At 42.0% G+C, this 21,700-nt stretch overlaps 2 protein-coding genes across 2 annotated transcripts; both read right to left on the minus strand.

Moving 5' to 3' along the window:
- Positions 1 to 4,683: 4,683 nt before the first annotated feature.
- On the minus strand, positions 4,684 to 5,637 carry LOC115676267 (uncharacterized). The gene has a single exon (XM_030599146.2). It carries the CDS (start codon positions 5,547 to 5,549, stop codon positions 5,013 to 5,015), a length of 537 nt encoding a protein of 178 aa, XP_030455006.2. The 5' UTR covers positions 5,550 to 5,637; the 3' UTR covers positions 4,684 to 5,012.
- Positions 5,638 to 16,258: 10,621 nt separating this feature from the next.
- On the minus strand, positions 16,259 to 16,735 carry LOC115675966 (uncharacterized). The gene has a single exon (XM_030598790.2). It carries the CDS (start codon positions 16,733 to 16,735, stop codon positions 16,259 to 16,261), a length of 477 nt encoding a protein of 158 aa, XP_030454650.2.
- Positions 16,736 to 21,700: the final 4,965 nt, after the last annotated feature.

A 21,700-nucleotide genomic window follows, 5' to 3' on the forward strand; every position in this document is an offset into this window, starting at 1 on the left:
GAAAAATATTTTCCGAAACTTTTTCATATTGATCGCCAAACACCGGAAAATTATGTTCCGAGAAAACATTTTCCAGGAAAATGACTTCCGGGAAAATATTTTCCAAAAGGAGAATATTTTCCGCCAAACGAACGGAGCCTAAGAAGAAGAAGGAGGGTTCGGGTTGATGTAAAAATGAAAAGGAGATAGAATGGGGGGCCGGAGTTGCTGAACCGAGGCCGGCCGGCCTTTCTCTAAATTTTTAATTTTTTTTAATATATTATTTATTTATTTTTTATAATAATTTTACCTCTCCTTTGCACTAATTTTGGCCCATTTACAAATTAAGTGTTGATTTAACAAACCGGGCAAAATTAGGTGTCAACTGATTGCAAGATGCCTTTTGGTCTTATGTATTTCCTAGGCAAACCAAATTTGAAAAACCAAAATTCCCGGCTTGGCCCAGTCTCATATGAGATTACATCGAATCATGTTCAAAGAAAGGATCTGTGATGCTAATTGGCTGGCTGTTCACCACCCTGTAGTCGATCACCTTATCCACACGTAAGAACAAAATTCCTGATCTGAGTCAAGCTTTCATGCCAGCCTATGATTTCATGGATTTTGTTTGGGTGTTTTGCAACCCAACCTGTCTATAGTCCATGCTCGAGGTGTCTTTTTTCCTTTAAAGATTTGCATTTTGTTTGCGTCATCTATGTATTCCTGAAATGCTCTTATTAGCACTTTAGGAGTAAGATTATGAATGCACCAAGCCAATGTGAGGGAGTACGCCCTTACGAGGAGGTGGATCAATAGTAGTGCGCATAAATAAGCCCAGACATCACCTGACCACTTAAATATATGTAAAAAAAAAAGAAAAAAAATGCTTTTACTTGAACCACTGTTGGAGCAAAAGATAGAAGCACACTTCTTGATATCATGTAAGGCGGAATTGAAGTAACACCAAGAACAAGAGGGGAAGAAAAGAAAAGGCTTATCATGATTGATAGTGAAATCAACTATCACATACATATGACGCTAACTAATCCATTGTTGGAGGACCTTTACTCCAAATTTAAAAGGTACAAGACATGGATCTTTTTGGGTAAATTACACAAAATCTCCCCAAATTTTGGGGTTAATATTCTTTTAGCCCAGAATTTTCAACTATTACACTGCACACTTGGAACTTTCATTGTACTGTAGTTATCCAAATCCGTCCATTTTTCTTTTAACATGTACGATACACGTGACTTTTCAAAAGTAAAACTCGGGATTTAAAGAAATTAAGGATAAATAGCACAAATCTCTCAAACTTTTGAAGTGATATACCCTGGATCCTAAACTTTCACATAACACACCCCTCTTTAACTTTGCATAGAAACATCCGTTTCTTCAAGTTTTCAGATGAAGAAAGATGGAGGGAGGGAGAGGGAGCCCGCAACTTTAGAAGTGGCACGCATTAGATCCCAAATATTTTAAATAATACAACCTTATTGGACTTTGCATTGAAATGTGTGTTGCTTTATTTTAGATGGCAAAAATGGACGGAGTGCCGTGAAGCTAACTTATGACTATTTTATTCAAGATACTGTTTAGAGATTTTAAACAGAAGTTCAAATTTGGATTTATTTTTTTTGTTATAGAGATTAGACTTTCATTTTTTTTCGCATTTCAAGTGTAATAACTTTGCTTTTGTAAGAAAACTGTCACTTCTTTTGGCTACATGGTGGTGACTGGCGATAGCGGCAGTTGGGTCGAGGAGTAAGGATGACAGCAATATTTTGAGATAGCTATATAACCGTATCCTAAACTCGAACCTAAATAGTTTGAATATAACCGAATTCGATTGAAATCCAAGAAGTTATAGATGGTGTCTCAAACTTGTCCACTTATGTTTAAGGGACTCCAAAAATTCTTCCTGGAACCTATCTATTTATATGTCTTTTATTAGTTTTAATAAATAAATCTGTTAACTTATACATATATAATATGGTTAGTAAAATAAAAATGTGTGCTTTAGATATGTTGACAGAAAAAAATGCCCAAGTCCCTGTTGACTCGGATTGGAGGAGATCGAGTAGGATATGATTGAGGTAAAATTTGCTTAGTCCTTTGGATTGGCAACTATGGGCAATTGACAAACGCGATGAGAAGTTGCAGAAAGGTGATGCAAGAGAAAATTACTAAGTGTTGAGCCACGAACGTTGGGGAACAAGATTTAATTTGGCCAATGAATGAATTGAAGCTGGAGGTGAAGATCGATAAATTAAGGACTAGACAAGTGTTAAAGTCATGAAGCCAACAGTCTTGAGTACAACCATAATGACCCATTCGATCGTGAAGCTAGCACGATCATCAGATCGTGAAGCCATAATTCTAGAAAGCCATGAATAATAATGGCCAAGAAATATGAGCTGTCATAATTGTGAAGAGGAGGAGTTGCAAGCTGCGGAAGAAATTGAAGAATGCGGGGCGAGTGATGAGGCCATGATGGTCGAGTAGTGGGTCTTTTGGTAACTGTTTGTAAATACATGTTGCTAAATTTTAGAAGTCATGTAGGATGTTATTTGTTTTCTTTGTAACTATTGTTAACTGTCGCTAGTCACTATGAGTATTAAGATTGTAATTCAAAAAAGGGATGACCAATCAATCGGTGAACACCAGTTGTTCAATATTATCTTCTTGTTATCTTTACATTCTATTCGCTCGTTTTACGACGAGGAATATCCTTCACCGAAATTTCGATCTTCTGTTTTTATTAAGGTAGGTTCTGTGGTTTGACTACTAGGAGAGTTGTGGTGAAACGTAAAGTGTAACACAGGATTGTATGGAATGGATAGAAATCTGATGGATTGAAAATGGATCTGGACTAAACAGAGTTTCAAGTTACGTTACAATACTCCTACGAAAGCTGTAAATGACTCGAAAGTTAATTAGAGCTACAGGAAGCTGTAAATACAGGAAGTAAAGATGCATAGGAAACTAAAGTGCAGATAAGCTTAAATGTTTTTGCATTGTTGTTAGTCGTGTCTTCCTTCTTTGTTTCCTTTGAGTATTTGTATCTCCCCCTGTCCTGCAATTGCTCGTCGGTTACTTCCATGTTTTCAAACTTTGAATATTTTGGCGCTTCCAATAACTGCCTTTCTAACCACGTTTTTTAGTTTTGTTGTCCGCCAAAACTTGATCTCAACCGCTAAGATGATTTCAAATCTGGACAAGTAACTTCCCATGATATGCTCGTGCTCACTATCCACACATCTGCTCGTAACTTCTTTGCTGTCGTGATTTACGTGATTGGACTGTGATTCTTCAGTGCATTCTCGAAGCGTGAACCTCCCGAATTTCTGGAAAGTATCATTGTCCTGAGGTATAAATATTCCAATGTCCTGAACTATAACTCTCCATATTTCGGTAAGTATACCCATTTTCATCAACTACCGAATTCGGGACACGATACCATTCACACTTGCTTCTCAACATGTTTCCGAATTTGGTCTAGACGTGTTTCGGCAAATGGTTGATTTCCATTACACACCATATTCGGCATTAAAGCCGATTAGGCACTTATGCCGATTCTTCTTTTGGTGTCAACACATTCCAATACGCATTTACATGATTGGTCGCAATTGCCTCCAGTCTTAGTACTTTTAATTTTCGCGTCAGTTCACATTTCTTGTACAAGAATCAGCAAAGGAGCCATAATATCCTTCGCCGGTTGGTTCATCAGCCCATCTTTTGAAAGGTACTTTGTCGATTTTTTTCGACGAAACATAATAATACTAATTTTTTTAAAGCGATGTAACCAGCTAATTTCAAGTTTCATTTAGGAATCAACAAAATCCAAACCCTATTTAATTTTCTAAATAGAAACTCAAACAAGTCTCGCAATTCCAAAATCCAAAACTCAGTCACAACTCTTTTGGCTGGTGGGAAACCTGATGTTATCATTCACATGATCATTGATATGGAAAAGATGACCCTGGAGTTTTTATTTTAGTATTTATTGTATTAATGAATGAAAGAAAACATGTTTATTTCTCCAAACTTCAAGGGGGTGTCTAATACTTGAAAGATTAGGGGATCAGGTGTAAAATTTTGTAAGATCATTTAAAACTTATGCTACTAGTAAAAGAAGAAAGTGATACATACCATTGTAGTCCCCTGCGTATATTCTTGGTAATTTAACAGAACTACTTTGAATATTTCCTCACCAATTACATTCTTTTTTATGTATAAATTAAGTAATATCATTTCTATAGACTCATTAAGCCAAAACCAAGTTCAACACCGAGAAGAGTCTAAACCCTCAGGCCCTCCTATTCGAGTTAACTTTGTACTTTCTTTGAGAAAATGGGCTATGTTTGACTTTGCAAAAGAGGCCAAGGCAGGTCTGGCTAGTTTCAAGTTGACCCAACCACCAATGCTTTGTCATGTAATGCATGGGAATGCGCTTCTACTCTCACTTTTGAGAGGACTGCGTTGAGTTTGTGGTGATTGGATTGGATGCAATAAGGAACACATGGATAATAAATCAATGTGTATAAATCAGGGTAAAATGTATGACATATGTAGTGCATACTCAATGGAAAATAATTTTACGACATAGCTGACGAACACTTTATTGGACACGTACATTTGATGCCCTCATTCTTGTTTTCCCATATTTCAAAAATAATGATCTGCCTCTTCCATTTTCGGTCGCCGCATGATAAATTTCAACTGTTGGAACAGAACGGAGTCACTATGGTCCAAGTCATGTCTGCCAAATCAGGTGACTGTCTAATTCTCTGACTGAATGTGCCAATGACTTGGTAAAATTTTCTTCGCTCTCTCTTCTTACTAACTTATGAGTTGTGTATCAGTGTGTGACTGCATTTTTTAATTGCAAAACAAAAGCACTGAAAAAAGAATCAATGCAACTCTGGAGATCTCGCGCTGTATACAAAAGTCCGCGACTCTGTCCCGGAAACAACTCATCGACGGAAATTGGAATGGGGTACGAAAGTTATCAATGCCGGAGGATTATCTATTTAACTCGCGCTTCGGTTCAGCATCTCATTGTACTGAAGGTACGACATCTGCCTTTGCAGCTTCATTTGCTCGTAGAATTTGGCTATGAACTCCTCCGCTCTTGAGTCGATCCCGCGCTCTTCCTCCTCACATTCGATCCTCCCATTGTCGTCATAAAAGCACTCTTTCTCATCCGCATTTTTTAGGAATAAGCTCTTCTTCGTTGTATCATATCCATTATAAACTCCATCACAATCCTCGTCATCGAACTCCATATCCAAATCGACTTTACGGTTGATGCACGGGAACATGAACCTCATTGACCCAGGGCGGTGCATCTTCACGTGGACAACTGGGGTCTTCTCGAAGGAGAGCTCTCGCTCGCCGTACCAGATGGGGCTGCGAGGGGACGCTGCGTGGCCATTGGTCTTGAGGAACTTGGGCACGAGCAGGCGGAGCTGCTGCTTGAACGCCCCGCCCAGCCTTGCCCAGAGCAGTGCGATTCGCAGGAGGTTCCATGCCCGGCAAGAGACGCTGGACTTGCTTGCCTTGGGCATTTTTCGGGGCTCCCTTAGTTGATATTTAGATAGAGTTTATGAGTGAGCGATGAAGCTATGAAATGTGTGCAAAGTGATCAAAAAGCTGTTGTGGGTTGTATGATCTGAGAGAGAATGAGCAGAATTCAGAGAGTTTATATCCTGGATGGGAAACTTGGTAAGATAACGCGGTGGTAGAGAAAAAGGACAGAGAATGGTTTGATGTGGGGACGAGTATGAAAAGAATGGTGTGAACTGGTGAGCAACACGGTTGTACGCGGACTTTAATAGATCCGCTGGATCTTCGTTGTGTTTTCTTTAGTTCCTTTCTGCTTTAGAGTCGCAAAAGAGTCGTTTGTATATCTTAAAAAAAGAGTGCAAACCTTGTAAGAGATATCAGAGTGAAGAATAAATCGGAGACAAACTCTGTTGTTGAGGTAAGTAGAGCGTTTAGTGCTTCAGTTAGGAGGCACAGAAAGACCACAATACCCCTGCTTTGTCAATGAATTTACGCCAAACCAGTGCCCAACCGGAAACGTCTCCCTCCCCTGATTTGCCCACAGATGCGGCGCTCCTCTGTCGCCACCCGAACCATGCCGCCGTTGCCTGCCCAACCCAATTGTCGCCCTTGCCCCGATAGTTGCCCTCGCCTTATGTCTCTGCCTCCCTGTCCACAAAAACAATTGCTAACTCGAGCGTCGGCCGTGACCATAGCTGGAAGGGGAAGGGGAAGGGGAAGGGGAAAGGGTAGATTGGGAAAATCAAGAAAAAGGTTAAAAGGAAAGGGATAAAAAGAAAGGGTGATTTGACCAGGGTTGTCCAAATAATATGGGGTTGATGCATCGATGGGGGTGACTTTTAGATATAAAATTATTCCACAAATTCAAGGCTCAATCATTTTTCTAAAAGGTTCTTGTATATATATAGTTTTTAGGCTTAGGAAGTGAAGTCATCACCTATTCAAATTCCAACAATCACGTACAAACTACTCTGGATCAAGACTTCATGCATAATTCAAAGGATTAGTTTGAACCGATTCATGAAGTTTTCCCGATGTTCTATGGGCTCCGAATAACTGGGCCTCTGTTCTTGAGCTACTACATTATAAAAAAAAAAGATTTTAGAGAACTTTCAATTTATGAACCGAAGGTCATATATTCAAATCCCTCCAATCGAATGCAAACTGATCTTAAGGTTTTTAAAGTGTTTCATAATCTTTAGGTAGTCAGGCATCTACGCTTGTACCCTTGTGTTACAAAAAATAACAACAACAACTACAATAACGAGAATAATAATAATAATAATAATAATAACAATAATAATAGTAATCTTGGGCATCAAGTGCCCAAGGGGCGGCGACTTCAACCGGTTCCTTCTTTTGGGTCCACCATTGATGCCCGGGCAACAGAACATATATAAGCTCCGAGTATTGGTGGAAGGGAAGTTCGGTCATCGATCACGGCCTCATGAATTATGTTAGTTGCTCTACTTTTTTGAATAATAAGCCACTTAAACAACAATTGAGGACTTTGCCTAAGTAAACGCTTGTTAGTTGTAACGTTTAAGGAAAAACGAATGGCTTGCTTTTAATGAAGGGCTGTGGTGTTTGATCTAAAATCACGTGATTGTACCAACCGGAGTTTGCTCGCGGAAAGTTTAGTACTATCGAAACACGGTACACCGGGATTTGACTCCGCGCACCGGTGTTCTATCGGGCGCCGGCTTTTACTCCACATTAAGCTTGTATTGCGGAATATGGCCTTGGCCATATAGGTGCGGGATGTAAGATGAGATAACCGTACGTGTCTGTTGTGGGGTCTTTAAATACAACTGGGATATTTTAATCCCGCCGCTCACTTTAATTTTAATAAAAGTACTTCCACGGTGGTTATTTCTTCCTTTCTGGCCTCTCCGCCACCACCCTTATCCATAGTAGTTTTTTATTGAATGGTCCCGCCGCCCCTTTTCCTGTTCGCCCCTGCCTAAAAACACATGTGTGTATATATATTTTATAGGGGTATTAAGAATTATTTGAGAGAGAGAGAGAGGTCTTGGTCGTGGGTTTCTTCCTAACCGTGTAAGGAGTTTAACTTATTTGATAAGACGTTTCCTTTACCTGACGAATTTGATCAATAAGTCAAAACACAAGTTCCTAGAAATAAGCTATCTTCATGTTGCTGAAACCTGGGTCGCAATGCAATCCAGCAGAAAGATAAAACGTGATAAAATCGAAAACCCAAATCAGTACACAAATACACGAAAGCCAGCCAATTTATTATGTCATAATATACACGTGTGTGCGTGTGTTATGCACAGAAAATTATTTACTTCACTGTGAGTGAAAAAATTCATGCACATAATAACCCAACCAAAACCAAAAACGAAATGATATTACATCAGACCTGGATTCCCATTAGGTTTACAAGAGGCTTTTTGGTCTTATGAATTTCCTAGACAAACCAAATTCAAAAAACCAAAATTCCCGGTTTGGCCCAATCTCATGTGAGATTACATCGAATCATGTTCGAAGACTAATTGGCTTGCTGTTCATCACCCTTAAGTCCATCACCTTATACACACGTAAAGAAGAAAATGCCTGATTTTGAGTCCAGCTTTCATGCCAACCTATGATTTCTTGGATTTTGTTAGGATGTTTTGCAACCCAGCCTGTCTATAATTCGTGCTCGAGAAGTTTTCTTTTCCCCTAGTTTTTTTTCCTTTAAAGATTTGCATCTTGTTTGCCTCATCTATGTATGCCAGAAATGCTCTTACTCGTACTTTAGGAGTAAGATTTTGAATGCACCAAACCTGTGTGAGGGAGTGCGCCCTTATGAGGAAGTGGATCAATCGAAGTGGGTTAAATAAACAAATTAAAATAAAAGAAGAAAAAATGCTCTTACTTGAACCACGGTTGGAGCCAAAAAAACGAAGCAACCCTTTTTTTTTTGTCATGTAGAGCGAAATTGAAGTGACAACAAGAACAAGAAGCGAAGAGAAGAAAAAACTTATCATGATTGATAGTGATACACTAAACTATCACACCCATATCACGCTAACTAATCACTTGTTGGAGGAACTTTACTCCATGTTAGATATAATATATAATTTAGAAATTAGTATTTACTGTTCATAAGATTTACTATTCTCTTTTTACTGTTCACATTTGCCCTGTATAAAGGGATTTGTAGTTCTCATTCAAGCAAGGTAAATACATAAAATTCACATATCTCAACTTGGTATCAAAGCTATTATTACCTGAGGAGCGCCCATCGAGTATGCCACATCGTGGCCGCCATGACGCTAGCTACACCGGCCACGCCGCCCCGGTTCTCCAACAAGACCGAAGCTTTTCGTCACTGCTCGGCATACTTCCGCTGCTCATTTCAAAAAATCGAGACCACCAGCAGACTCGCCGCCCTCAGACGACCCACGTCCTAAAATTTCATCACCAACAGCCGCCTGACGCCGTTGCACGCACCGCCACGTGCCACCGCGCCTCGGACCCGGGTAGCCCACCGCTGTTCGGTGGTGATTTGGACATCCTCCGCCGTGTTTCTCCAAAAACCAACACCAACCCACGACTTGCCGCCCTCAATCGAGTCGTCCAATCAAGTTTTGCCGTCTTCCTCCACTGGACGCGCCCTCATGCGCTGCTCAACATTTTGCGCATGAGATGCACGCGCCTCCCCCAGCTGCACGCGCCAGCAAAGGAAGCTTGGGATCTTCTTGATCGTCGTTATTCTAGTTCAGATGTTGCCCATCGGTATCGGTTGTTAGGGACTTTATATCACATGCGTCAGTAGCCAGGTCAGTCCATTAATGATTTTCTATCATCTATGCATGCTATTTGGGATCAGTTGACCTTGTGTGAACCGCGCTTGGAAGGGGATGGAAATATTCGCAGAGTTACTGAACATCATGATCGTATTCGTGTCATGTAATTTTTTATGGCTCTGAATGATGAGTTTGAACCTGTGAGAGCCTCCATTCTCCATAGAGATCATTTTCCTTCTATTGAGACAGTTATATCAGATTTAATGAATGAGGAGACTTGGCTGGCTACCTTGAAAACGCAACATTCTACTGTCCCCATATCCACACCTACAGATGCAGTACTTGCCACTTCAAGTTCTTCCTCCATGCGCTGCCCATTTTGCAAACACTGTCGCCGACACGGTCATTTGGCATCAAATTGTTATCGGCTACGACCTATGCAATCCACGGGATCGATCACTCAATCTTGTAGCCGAGGTCCCTCTATTCGTCCATCTACCAATGCTACCACTGTCGAAGCTTCTTCCCATGGATCGTCCCCCACACTAGTGTCCCTAAAGGATCTTCGCACCGTTCTCCGAGAATCTGGTACCTTTACCCCTCCTATTCCTAGCACTTCTGCTATGTCTACTGCTCTAGGTATTTCTGATTCTTGGTTCTTTGATTCTGCTTGTTGCAATCACATGACATCCAACTCTGCCTTATTTCAGTCTAAATTCTCCGCTTCACATGCACCTCATATTCTTATTGCCAATAATTCACATATGAGAGTTAGTCATACAGGAAATATTTCCACATCGATATTATCTTTAACTAATACCTTCTTGGTTCCTAAACTCTCACTCAACTTGATCTCTGTCGGCCAATTGTGTGAACTTGGTCTTGATATTCATTTCTCTTCTCATGGTTGTCATGTGCAGGATCCTCGGACGGGACAAACACTTGGGACAAGCCGTAAAGTGGGGCGTCTCTTTGAGCTTGTTTCCCTAAATATTCCGATCTCTTTTGCTGCTTGTGCTGCCACAGTGTCATCTGAAACTTAGAATTCTTGGTTAGGTCATGCTTCTTCTTCTAGGTTAAGCTCTTTAATTTCAAGTGGTCATTTAGGTTCTGTTGACACTACACATTTTGACTGTCTACCCTGTAAGATGGGAAAACATCATGCTTTACCTTTTCATACTAGTGATTTTGTATCTCATGCTCTTTTTTTATCTCATTCACTCGGATATATGGGGAACATCTCCCACTCCCACCATGGGTGGTTCTCGCTATTTTGTTATTTTTATGGATGACCATTCTCGGTATACTTGGCTTTATCTTATGAAAAATCGTTATGAACTTTCTCATATTTATCATGATTTCATTGCCATGGTTAAAACCCAATTTTCACAGGATATTAAGATTTTTCGTACTGATAATGCTATGGAATATAAAGATACATAATTTCTTCGAATTCTTTCTCAAATTGGTACTATCATTCATCGTTCTTGCCCAGGCATCTCTCAACAAAATGGTAGAGCTAAACGTAAGCATAGCATATCTTAGATGTTGTATGCACTCTGCTAATCTCTGCCTCTTGTCCTGAACGGTTTTGGGGGGAAGCTTGTCACACTGCTGTTTACACTATAAATCGTACTCCATCACCTATTATTGGTCACATCTTTCCTTACGAGCGTTTGTATGGTAGTGTACCAAATTATACTCTTCTATGCGTCTTTGGTAGTGCCCGTTTTGTGCACCTTCATCCACATGAACGCACGAAATTAGAACCCCGTGCCCATGTATGCTGCTTCCTTGGATATGGCATTGAGTATAGATGTTGGGATCCCACTTCTAACCGTCTTCGTGTGTCCCGTCATGTGACTTTTTGGGAACACAAGATGTTCTCTTCTATTCATCCCTTCGACCCCTCTGCTCATGTTCCTTTCTTTACCAATCCTTCAGTGGACTTATTTCCAGAAGATACCACACTTCCGTCCACATCTGATTCTTCCATTCCAGATGTATCTTTCCCTCATTTTGAAGCAGGGCCTTCTGGTGACCCCACTTTGGCCACTTCTGACTTGTCTGCACCTTCCACGGATTCTTCACCACCGGTCATTCCTTCCTCCTCTGATCGTCGCCCCACCAGAGTAAGTCAACCTTCTATTCGGCTTCGAGATTACCATTGTTATTCTACGATAGCTTCCCTTTATGAACCTCGCACATATAGAGAAGCTAGTACTAACCCTCTTTGGCAGAAGGCAATGACAGATGAGTTACATGCTTTACACAAATCTCATACTTGGGATTTAGTTGATTTGCCTCCTAGTAAGTCCGCTGTCGGCTGTAAATGGTTGTACAAGATTAAGACAAAAGCAAATGGTACTATGGACCGCTATAAAGCTCGCCTCGTTGTAAAAGGCTTCACTCAAAAATATGGCATTGCCTATGAAGAGACTTTTGCCCCTGTTGTACGTCTTACTTCTGTTCGCAGTCTTCTTGCTGTCGCCGCTATTAAGCGTTTATATTTCAGATGGATGTCAAAAATGCATTCCTAAATGGTGATCTCACCGAGGAAGTTTATATGGTACCTCCTCCTGGCTATACTCATTCTTTCCATCAAGTGTGTCGATTATGTCGTGCATTATATGGATTGAAACAATCTCCTCGTGCATGGTATTCCAAGTTTATCCACAATGGCATCCCTTGGCTTTAAATCTAGTCCCTACGACTATGCTCTTTTTGTTCAACATACTTCTAGTGGGTCTATTTTGCTGCTCCTATATGGACGATATGGTTATTACTGGAGATGATCGTATCGGTATTTCAAAACTCCGGCATTATCTTAGTCAACAGTTCGAGATGAAGGATCTTGGGCAACTTAGTTATTTTTTAGGCTTGGAGGTTACCTCAGACACTTTCGGTTATTTTCTTTCGCAAGCCAAATATGCCATTGATCTTCTTTCTCGAGCAGGACTCACGGACACCAAGGTCGTTACGACCCCTCTTGAGACCAATGCCAAATTTGATGCCAGTGATGGGACTCCTCTCCAAAACCCTACTCTCTATCGATAGCTAGTGGGCAGTCTTATATATCTCACTATTACTTGCCCTGACATTGCTTATGCTGTTCATATTGTCAGTCAGTACATGACAGCATCTCGTACGACTCACTTTGCTGCAGTTCTTCGTATTCTTCGCTATGTCAAGGGTACGTTATTTCATGGCCTTTACTTTTCTGCTCATTCTACATTGGAGTTGACAGCCTATTCAGATGATGACTGGGGCGGTGACCCTCAACATCGTCACTCCACTACGGGTTACTATTTTTTCTTGGGCACCTCACTTATCTCCTGGCGTAGCAAGAAACAATCCACTGTTGCTCATTCTAGTACATAAGCTGAATATCGAGCTCTTGCCGATACCACATCGGAGTTATTATGGTTGCGATGGCTATTGGAAGATATGGGAGTCCGTCATCATAGCGGGACAGTCCTTCATTGTGACAATCGCAGTGCTATCCAGATTGCACATGACGATGTTTTCCATGAATGTACCAAACACATTGAGATAGATTGTCACTTCATCCGCTACCATGTTCTTCGTGGCACTCTACGACTTGTTTTTACTTCATCAGCCGATCAGACTGCCGATATCTTCACCAAGACACATCCACCTGGACGCTTCTTGGATCTTCTCTCCAAACTTCAGTTGACTTGTTTCAACTCACCTTGAATTTGCGGGGGAATGTTAGATATAATATATAATTTAGGATTTACTATTTACTGTTCATAGGGTTTACTATTCTCTTTTTACAGTTCACCTTTGCCCTATATAAAGGGACTTGTAGTTCTCATTCAAGCAAGGTAAATACACAAAATTCACATATCTCAACTCTCCAAATTTAGAAGGTACAAGACATGGATCTTTTTGGGCAAATTACACAAAATCGCCCCAAATTTTGGGGTTAATATTCTTTTAGCCCAGAACTTTTGAATATTGCACCACACTCTTTGAACTCTCGTTGTATTATAGTTATCCAAATCCGTCCATTTTTCTTTTAACATGTACGATACACATGACTTTTCAAAAGTTAAAAATGGGATTTGGAGAAATTAGGGATAAATAGCACAAATCTCTCGAACTTTTGAAGTGATATACTCTGGATCCTAAACTTTCACATAACTCACCCCTCTTTAACTTTGCATAGAAATGTCCGTTTCTTCAAATTTTTAGATGAAGAAAGATGGAGGGAGGGAGAGGGAGCCCTGAACTTTAGAAGTGACACGCATTTGATCCCAAATATTTCAAATAATACAACCTTATTGAACTTTGCATTGAAATGTGTGTTTCTTCATATTAGATGGTAAAAATGGATGGAGTGCCATGGAGCAAACTTATGACTACTTTCTTCAAGATACTAATGAGAGATTGTAAACAGAAGTTCAAATTTGGATTTTTTTTGGTTATAGAGCTTAGACTTTCGCTTTTTATTTTTTTATTTTTTTGCATTTCAAGTGTAATGACTTTGCTTTTGTAAAAAGCTGTCACTTCTTTTGGCGACATGGTGGTGATTGGCGATATTGGTAGTTGGGTCGAGGGTCGAGGAGTAAGGATGATACAGGGATATTTTGAGATACAACCGTATCCTAAACTCGAGCCTAAATAGTCTAAATAGAATTGAATCCGATTGAGATCCAAGATAAAGTTTTAGATGGTGTCTCAAACTTGTCCACTTATGCTTGAGGGACTCCAAACAATCTTCCTAGAACCTAGCTAATCATGTCTTTTCTTAGTTTTAATGAATAAATCCGTTAATTTATACATAGAAAAATGGGTTAATACCAGGAAAAATCATAAATTGGTATACCTATGATAAATTTACCCAAACTAATTTTTTGACCACAAAAAATGCCAAACTGGTACACCTGTGATTATTTTACCTTCCGTTCAAATTTTTGAGTTAGATGACACGTGACAGTTGACGGGTATACTGGTTTTGGATTTTACCCCTCCGTTATTCACAGGTTTACCAATTTGTGATTTTTTTTTGTATTAATCCAATTTAACGGAGGGTAAATTTATTACAAGTGTACCAGTTTCGAGTTTTTTGTGATCAAAATATTAGTTTGGGGTAAATTTATCACAGATGTACCAATTTGGGGTTTTTTGTGATAAAAAAAATTAGTTGGGGTAAATTTGTCATAGGTGTACCAGTTTGGGATTTTTCGTGGTATTAACCTTAGATAAAATTATTAGTAAAATAATAATGTGTACGTTAGATATGTCAACAGGAAAAAAAAATGCCCAAGTCGCTGACCGTTGACTCATATTGTAGGAGATCGAGTAGGATATGGTTGAGGCAAAATTTGTGTAGTCCTTTGGGTAGGCAACTATGGGCAATCGACAAAAGCGATGAGAAGTTGCCGATAGGTGATGCAAGAGAAAATTATTAAATGTTGAGCCACGAGTGTTGAGGAACAAGATTTGGTTCAGCCGATGAAGGAATTGAAGTTACGGGTGAAGATGGATAAATTAAGGACTACACAAGTGTTCAAGTCATGAAGCCAATAATCTTAAGTACAACCATAATGACCCATTTAATCGTGAAGCCAGCACGATCATCAGATCATGGAGTCATAATTTTTGAAAGCCATGAATGATAATGGCTGAGAAATGTGAGCTGTCGTAACCATGAAGAGGAGGAGTTGCAAGCTGTGGAAGTAATCGTCGATGTGGGGCGAGTGATCAGGCCATGATGGTCGAATAGTGAGTCTTTTGGTAAATATTTGTTAATATATGTTGCAAAATTTTAGGAGTCGCGTAGGATGTTATTTGTTTTCTTTATAAATGTTGTTAACCATTGCTAGTAGCTATAAGTATTAAGATTGTAATTTGAAGAAGGGACGACCAATCAATCAATGAACACTAGTCTGTTCAATTTTACCTTCATGTTATCGTTACATTCTAGTATGCTTTTACATGACTGGTCGCGATGCCTCCAATTTTAGTACTTTTAATTTTCTTGTTAATGCACGTTTTCTATCCAAGAATCAACAAAGACCCATCACATCCTTCGTCGATTGGTTCATCGGACCATCCTTTAAGAGGTGTTTTGTCGATACTTTTTGATGAAACAAAATAATACTAATTTTTTTAAAGCGATGTAACCAGCTAGTTTCGAGTTTCACTATATAATCAACAAAATGCAAATCCTATGTAGTTTCGAGACATACCATTGTTGGCTGTTGGAGTCCCCTACCTATATTTGGTAATATAACAGAACAACTTTGAATATTCCCACACCAATTACATTCTTTTCTATGTATAAAATAAAGTAATATCATTTCTATAGACTCATAAAGCCAAATCCAAGTCCAACACTGAGAAGACTCTAAACCCTCAAGCCCTCCTATTCGAGTTCACTTTGCACTTTCTTTGAGAAAATGGGCTGTGTTTGACTTTGCAAAAGAGGCTAAGGCAGGTCTGGCTTGATTCGGGTTGGCCCAACCACCAATACTTCGTCATGTAATGCATGGAAATGCGCTTCTAATCTCACTGTCAAGAGGACTGAGTTGAGTTTGTGGTGATTCGATTAGATGCAATGAGGAAAACATGGATAATAAATCGATTTGTGTATAAACGAGGGTAAAATGTATGATAAATGTAGTACATATGCAATGAAAAATGGTTTTCCGACATAGATGAGGAACACTTTCTTGGACACTTGCATTTGACCCCTCTCATTCTTGTTTTCCCATGTTCAAATATAATGATCTGCGTCTTCTATGTTCGGTCGCCGCATGTTTAAATTTAACTGTCGGAATAGGAAGGGAGTTAATAAAGTCCAAGTCATGTCTGCCAAATCACTGGAGATCTCGTGCTGTATAAAAAAGTGCCGCGATTGTGTCACAGAATAAACTCATCGATGGAATTTGGAATGTGGTACTAAAGTTATCGATGAGGGTTATCTCTTAACTCGCGCTTCGGTTCAGCATCTCATTGTACTCAAGGTACGACATCTGCCTCTGCAGCTTGATTTGCTCGTAGAATTTGGCTATGAACTCTTCTGCTCTAGAGTCGTTCTCCCGCTCTTCCTCCTCGCGTTCGATCCTCCCATAGTTGTCGTCGTAACAAACTCTATCGCCGTCCTCGTCATCGAACTCCATATCGAAATCTACCTTAGGGTTGATGCACGGGAGCATGAACCGCATCGACCCAGGACGGTGCATCTTCACGTGGACAACCGGCGTCTTCTCGAAGGAGAGCTCCCGCTCACCATACCAGATGTGGCTGCGAGGGGCCGCCGCATGGCCGATGGTCTTGAGGAACTTGGGCATGAGCAGGCGGAGCTGCAGCTTGAAAGCCCCACTTCGCCTCGCCCAGAGCAGCACGAGTCGCAGGAGGTTCCATGCCCGGCGAGAGACGCCGGACTTGTTTGCCTTGGGCATTTTTTGGGGCTCCCTTGGTTGATACTGAGATAGAGATATGAGTGAGTGATGAAGGTGTGGATGAGTGCAAAGTGATCAAAAAAGCTGTTGTGGGTTGTATGATCTGAGGGAGAATGAGCAGAGTTTGGGGAGTTTAAATACTGGATGGGAAATGTTGTACGACAACGCGGCGGTGGAGAAAGAGGACAAAGAGAGAGTTGTTTGATGTGGGGGCGAGAATGAAAAGGGTGGTGTGAACTGGTGAGCAAACACGGTTGTACGCGGACTTTAATAGATCTGCTGTACCTTTGTTGTGTTTAGTTTAGTTCCTTTCTCCTAAAGAGCCGCAATGGAGTTGCTTATATGTACATCTTAAAGAAAAGAAGAAAGCGTTTACCGATTAGGTTAGGAGGCACGAAAAGACCAAAATACCCCTGCTTTGTCAATGAACTCACGGCAAACCGATGCCTGACCGTAAACATCTCTCTCCCCTGATTTGCCACAGACGCGGCGCTCTTCCATCGCCACCCGAACCATGCCGCCGTTGCCTCCCCCACACAATCATCACCCTTGCCGCGATAGTTGCCCTCGCCTTATGTCTCTACCTCCCTGTCCATGAAAACAATCGCTACCTTGAGCGTCGGCCCAGACCATAGAGGAAGGGGAAGGGGAAAGGGCAGATTGGGAAAATCAAGGAAAGGTGAAAAAGGAAAGAAATTATGTATGGATGGGTACCATAACATTAAGGCTCAATGATTTTTTGGAAAAAAAATTTGTGTGTAATCTATTTGGTGTAGAAATTTGAAGTCACATATTTAGATCTCAACAATTACGTGCAAGTTGTTTTAGTTTATGGCCTCCGGCACAAGTCAAAGGATTGGATCAAACCGATTCATGAAGCTTGTTGGGTATTCTATGAACTCGCAGTGACCAGGCCTCTTCCTGAAGCCCCTAGACTATAAAAGAAAGTTTTAGAGAGTTTCCAACTCATGAACCGAAAGTCATATATTCGAATCTTTCTAACCACGTGCAAACCGTTCATAAGATTTGCAGGGTGTTCCATAACCTCTACGTAGTAATGCATCTAAGCTTGTATCCTTGCATTACCAAAAATAACAATTATTACGATAATAATAATAATAATATTCTTGCGCGTCAAGAGATCAAGGGGCGACGACTTCTACCGGTTCCTCCTTTTGGCTCCACCATTGTTCCTAGAAGGAAGTTCAATCGTCGAGGACGACCACATGAATTGTGTGCATTGAAAAAATTGTTCTAGATTTTGAACAATAAGCCACTTAAACAAAAGTCAAGGACTTTGCTTAAAGGCTAACGCTTGTTACTTGTTACTTGTAAAATGTATTTATATTTTATAGGAAGAATTATTTAAGTTGAGGTCTTGGTCATCGGTTACATGGATTCTTCGAAACCGTGTAAAGAGGTTTACTTATTGATAGGATGTTTCCTTTTTCTGACTAATAAGGGTCTGTTTAGTAACGTTTCTGTTTCTTTATTTTTCTATTCTTTTGTTTCCAGGAACAGAAAAAGAACAGAAATCCATTTAGTAAAAAAAATCTACTTTTTTGTTTCTGGAACAAAAAAGTGATCCTGGAATAGATTTGGAACAAAAACAAGAAGCAAAAAAAATCTACTACTTTGTTTCTGGAACAAAAACAAGAAACGATTTTTTCTGGAATCCTCCAAAAACAAGAAACAATCCATCGGCCGCAACCCGCCCACAGCCGCCTCTCGCCGTCCTTCGCCGCCACCTGCCGCCCGCCTCCCGCCCACCGGCCGCCTCCCGCTCGCCGCCGCCTCTTGTTGTCGACCATTGTCATCCGCCGCTCGACGCTTGTCGCCACCCGCCACCGGCTGCCGTCCTCCACCGCTGGCCGCCGTGCTCCATCGCCCGACGCCGGCCGCCTCCCCCCGCCAACCACCACCATCGTGCTCCACCGCCCAACGCCGGCCACGCCGCCCGGCCGCTCAACGCCGGCCACCACCGGCCACGCGCCTCGGCCACCTCCCGCCCTCGGCCACCCGACGCCGGTGGTCACCCACCATCGGCCGCCATCCTTCGCCACCGGCCGCCGTGCTCCATCGACCGACGCTGGCCACCCTCTGCCGCCAACCACCTCCCGCCGCCGCCCCCCGCTGCCGTCACCGCCGCCTGACGCCACCGTGCTCCGCCACTGACCGCCGTGCTCCACTGCCTCCCGCCACCGACCGCCATCCTCTGCCGCCGCCAACAACCATCCTCCACCCCCCACCGCCACCCGCCGTCCTCCGCCGGTAGCCCAGAAGGGAGAAACTCGTCCATGGAATAGAAATGGATCATTCGCGCCCTAAACGCGTTTCTATTCTTTTTCTATTCCAGTAATAGAAATTTTGTGCCATTACTAAACGCTAGTTTTTGCTCAGAAACTGTTCCAAGAAATAGAAATAGAAAAAACAATTTCTGATCAGAAATTGTTTCTGGGAACAAAAACGTTGCTATGCAGACCTAGGTCTATTCCAGAAAAAATCGTTTCTTGTTTTTGTTCCAGAAACAAAGAAGTAGATTTTTTTTGCTTCTTGTTTCTGTTCCAAATCTATTCCAGGATCACTTTTTTGTTCCAGAAACAAAAAAGTAGATTTTTTTTACTAAACGGATTTCTGTTCTTTTTCTATTCCGGGGAACAAAAGAACAGAAAAACAAAGAAACAGAAACGTTACTAAACAGACCCTTAATCTCAAGTCAAAACCAAAGAACCCAAAATTAAGCCATCTGTATGTAGCTGAAAATTGTGTTGCAATCCAGCAGAATGAGAAAAACGTGAGAACATTCACAAACCCCAGATCAGTAGACAAATACAAGAAAGCCAGCCACTTTATTATGTCAAATACATATTATGCGCAGGAAATGACTTACATCAGACATGGATCGCCATTAGATTGCAAGATTTAGTTTGGTTTTATGAATTTCCTAGACATGCCAAATTTGAAAAAACCAAAATTCCCGGTTTGGCCCAGTCTCATGTGAGTTCATGGGCGCCAGCCAGCAACGCAGATTACATCCAATTATGTGAGAAGGAAGGCTTTGCGATGCTAATTGGTTAGCTGTTCATCACACTTAAGTCGATCACCTTCTTCGCACGCAAGAAGAAAACACCTGATTTGTCAAGCTTTCATGCCAACCTATGATTTCTTGGATTTTATTTGGATGTTTTGCAACCAGCCTGTCTATACTTCGTGCTCCAGAAGTGTTTTTTTTTTGCAAAAGTACACCACAAGTGCCATAACTTGTGTACGGCGATCACTTTGGTGCCATAACTTTTTCGGATCACTTTGGTGCCATAACTTTTTTTCGGATCGCTTTGATGCGAGTCGGAGGAAAAGAGATCACTTTAGTCCAATTTGGCCGGAAATCCGACGTGGCATTTTTATTCATTTATTACGCCGACGTGGCTCGCCGGAGAGGCTGAGTCAACGATGTACGAAGCATTTTTATTTTAAATAATTTTTTAGCATGTACGTCAGCATTTTTAATTTTAAATATTTTTTCTTCTTTCCTTTTTCTTTCTTTTCTTTTTTCTTTTCTCCCTCGCCGACCGGCCACCGGTGAAGCCCGGAAGGGCCGGGCGAGGCGGCCTTGCCCATGGCCGGCGAGGGGCGGCCGACCCTCGCGGCGACGGCGAGGCTACCTCGCTCGGCGCCGCGAAGGTCGCCTCGCGATCCGAGCGAGGCGACCCGCACGGCGTCGGGCGAGGGTCGCCACGCCCACTCAGCGAGGGCGACCCTCGCTGCCCCAGCGAGGCTTCCTCGCCCGACGCCGCCGCGAAGGTCGCCTTCACCAGATCTGGCGAGGGCGACCTTCGCCGGCGTCAGCGAGGCGCCCTCGCCCGAGCCCGACTCGCTGAGTCGGGCGTGGGCGACCCTCGCCGGCGTCGGGCGACCCTCGCCGCGTCGCGAGGAAGCCCTTGCCGGCGTCGGGCGAGGAAGCCCTCGCTCGGGCGGGCAAGGGTCGGCCTCGCCCGAGTCGGGCGTGGGCGACCCTCGCCCGACGCCGGGCGAGGGTCGCCCTCGCCAAATCTAGCGAGGGCGACCTCGCCGGGCCGGCGAGGGCGGCCTCGCTGGGCCGGCCTCGGCGACTCGCCGGCGAGGGTCGGCCGCCCTCGCCGGCCATGGGCAAGGCCACCCTCGTCAACCCTTCTCGGGCTTCGCGGTGGCTGGCCGGCCACCGGCAACGGCCGGCGAGGGGAGAAAAGAAAAAAAGAAAAGAAAAGAAAAAGGAAAGAAAAAAAAAAAAGGAAAAAAAATATTTAAAATTAAAAATGCTTGATCAGTGGTTGATCAGCCTCCGTCCGCGAGCCACGTCGGCGTAAAATGAATAAAAATGCCACGTCGGAATTCAGCCAAATTGACACTAAAGTGATCTCTTTTCCTCCGACATGCAAAGTGATCAGAAAAAAGTTATGGACCAAAGTGATCGCTGCATACGTAAGTTATGGCACTTGTGGTGTCTTTTGTGTTTTTTTCCCTAAAGTTTTTTCCTTCAAAGATTTGCAATTTTGTTTGCTTCGTCTATTTATGCCATAAATGCTCTTACTAGCACTCCAAGAGTAAAATCCTAAATGGGTAAGGCTGATGTGGGGGAGTCCGCCTCTCGAACGCCTTGAGAAGATGGACTAGTCGAGATGCTCGAAAATTGACCTGAACATCACTTGACCACTTAAATAAAAAAGAAAAAAAATGGTCTTACTTGAATCACGATTGGAGCAAAAAATTAGGAGCAGAACTTTCTTTAATCATGTAGAGTGCAATTGAAGTAACACCAAGACCAAGTGGGGAAAAGAAGAAAAGACTTATCATGATTGATAGCGATACACTCCACGATCCCATACATATGACGCTAACTACCAATCACATGATTGGAGAAATTTTACTCTAAGTTTAAGAGGTACAAACCGTGGATCTTTTTGGGCAAATTACACAAAATCGCCCCAA

Source organism: Syzygium oleosum, unplaced genomic scaffold, assembly GCF_021117445.2.
Source record: "Syzygium oleosum isolate NSW1041296 unplaced genomic scaffold, Sole_v2.1 Sole_v2.01, whole genome shotgun sequence".
Classification (NCBI taxonomy): Eukaryota; Viridiplantae; Streptophyta; class Magnoliopsida; order Myrtales; family Myrtaceae; genus Syzygium; species Syzygium oleosum.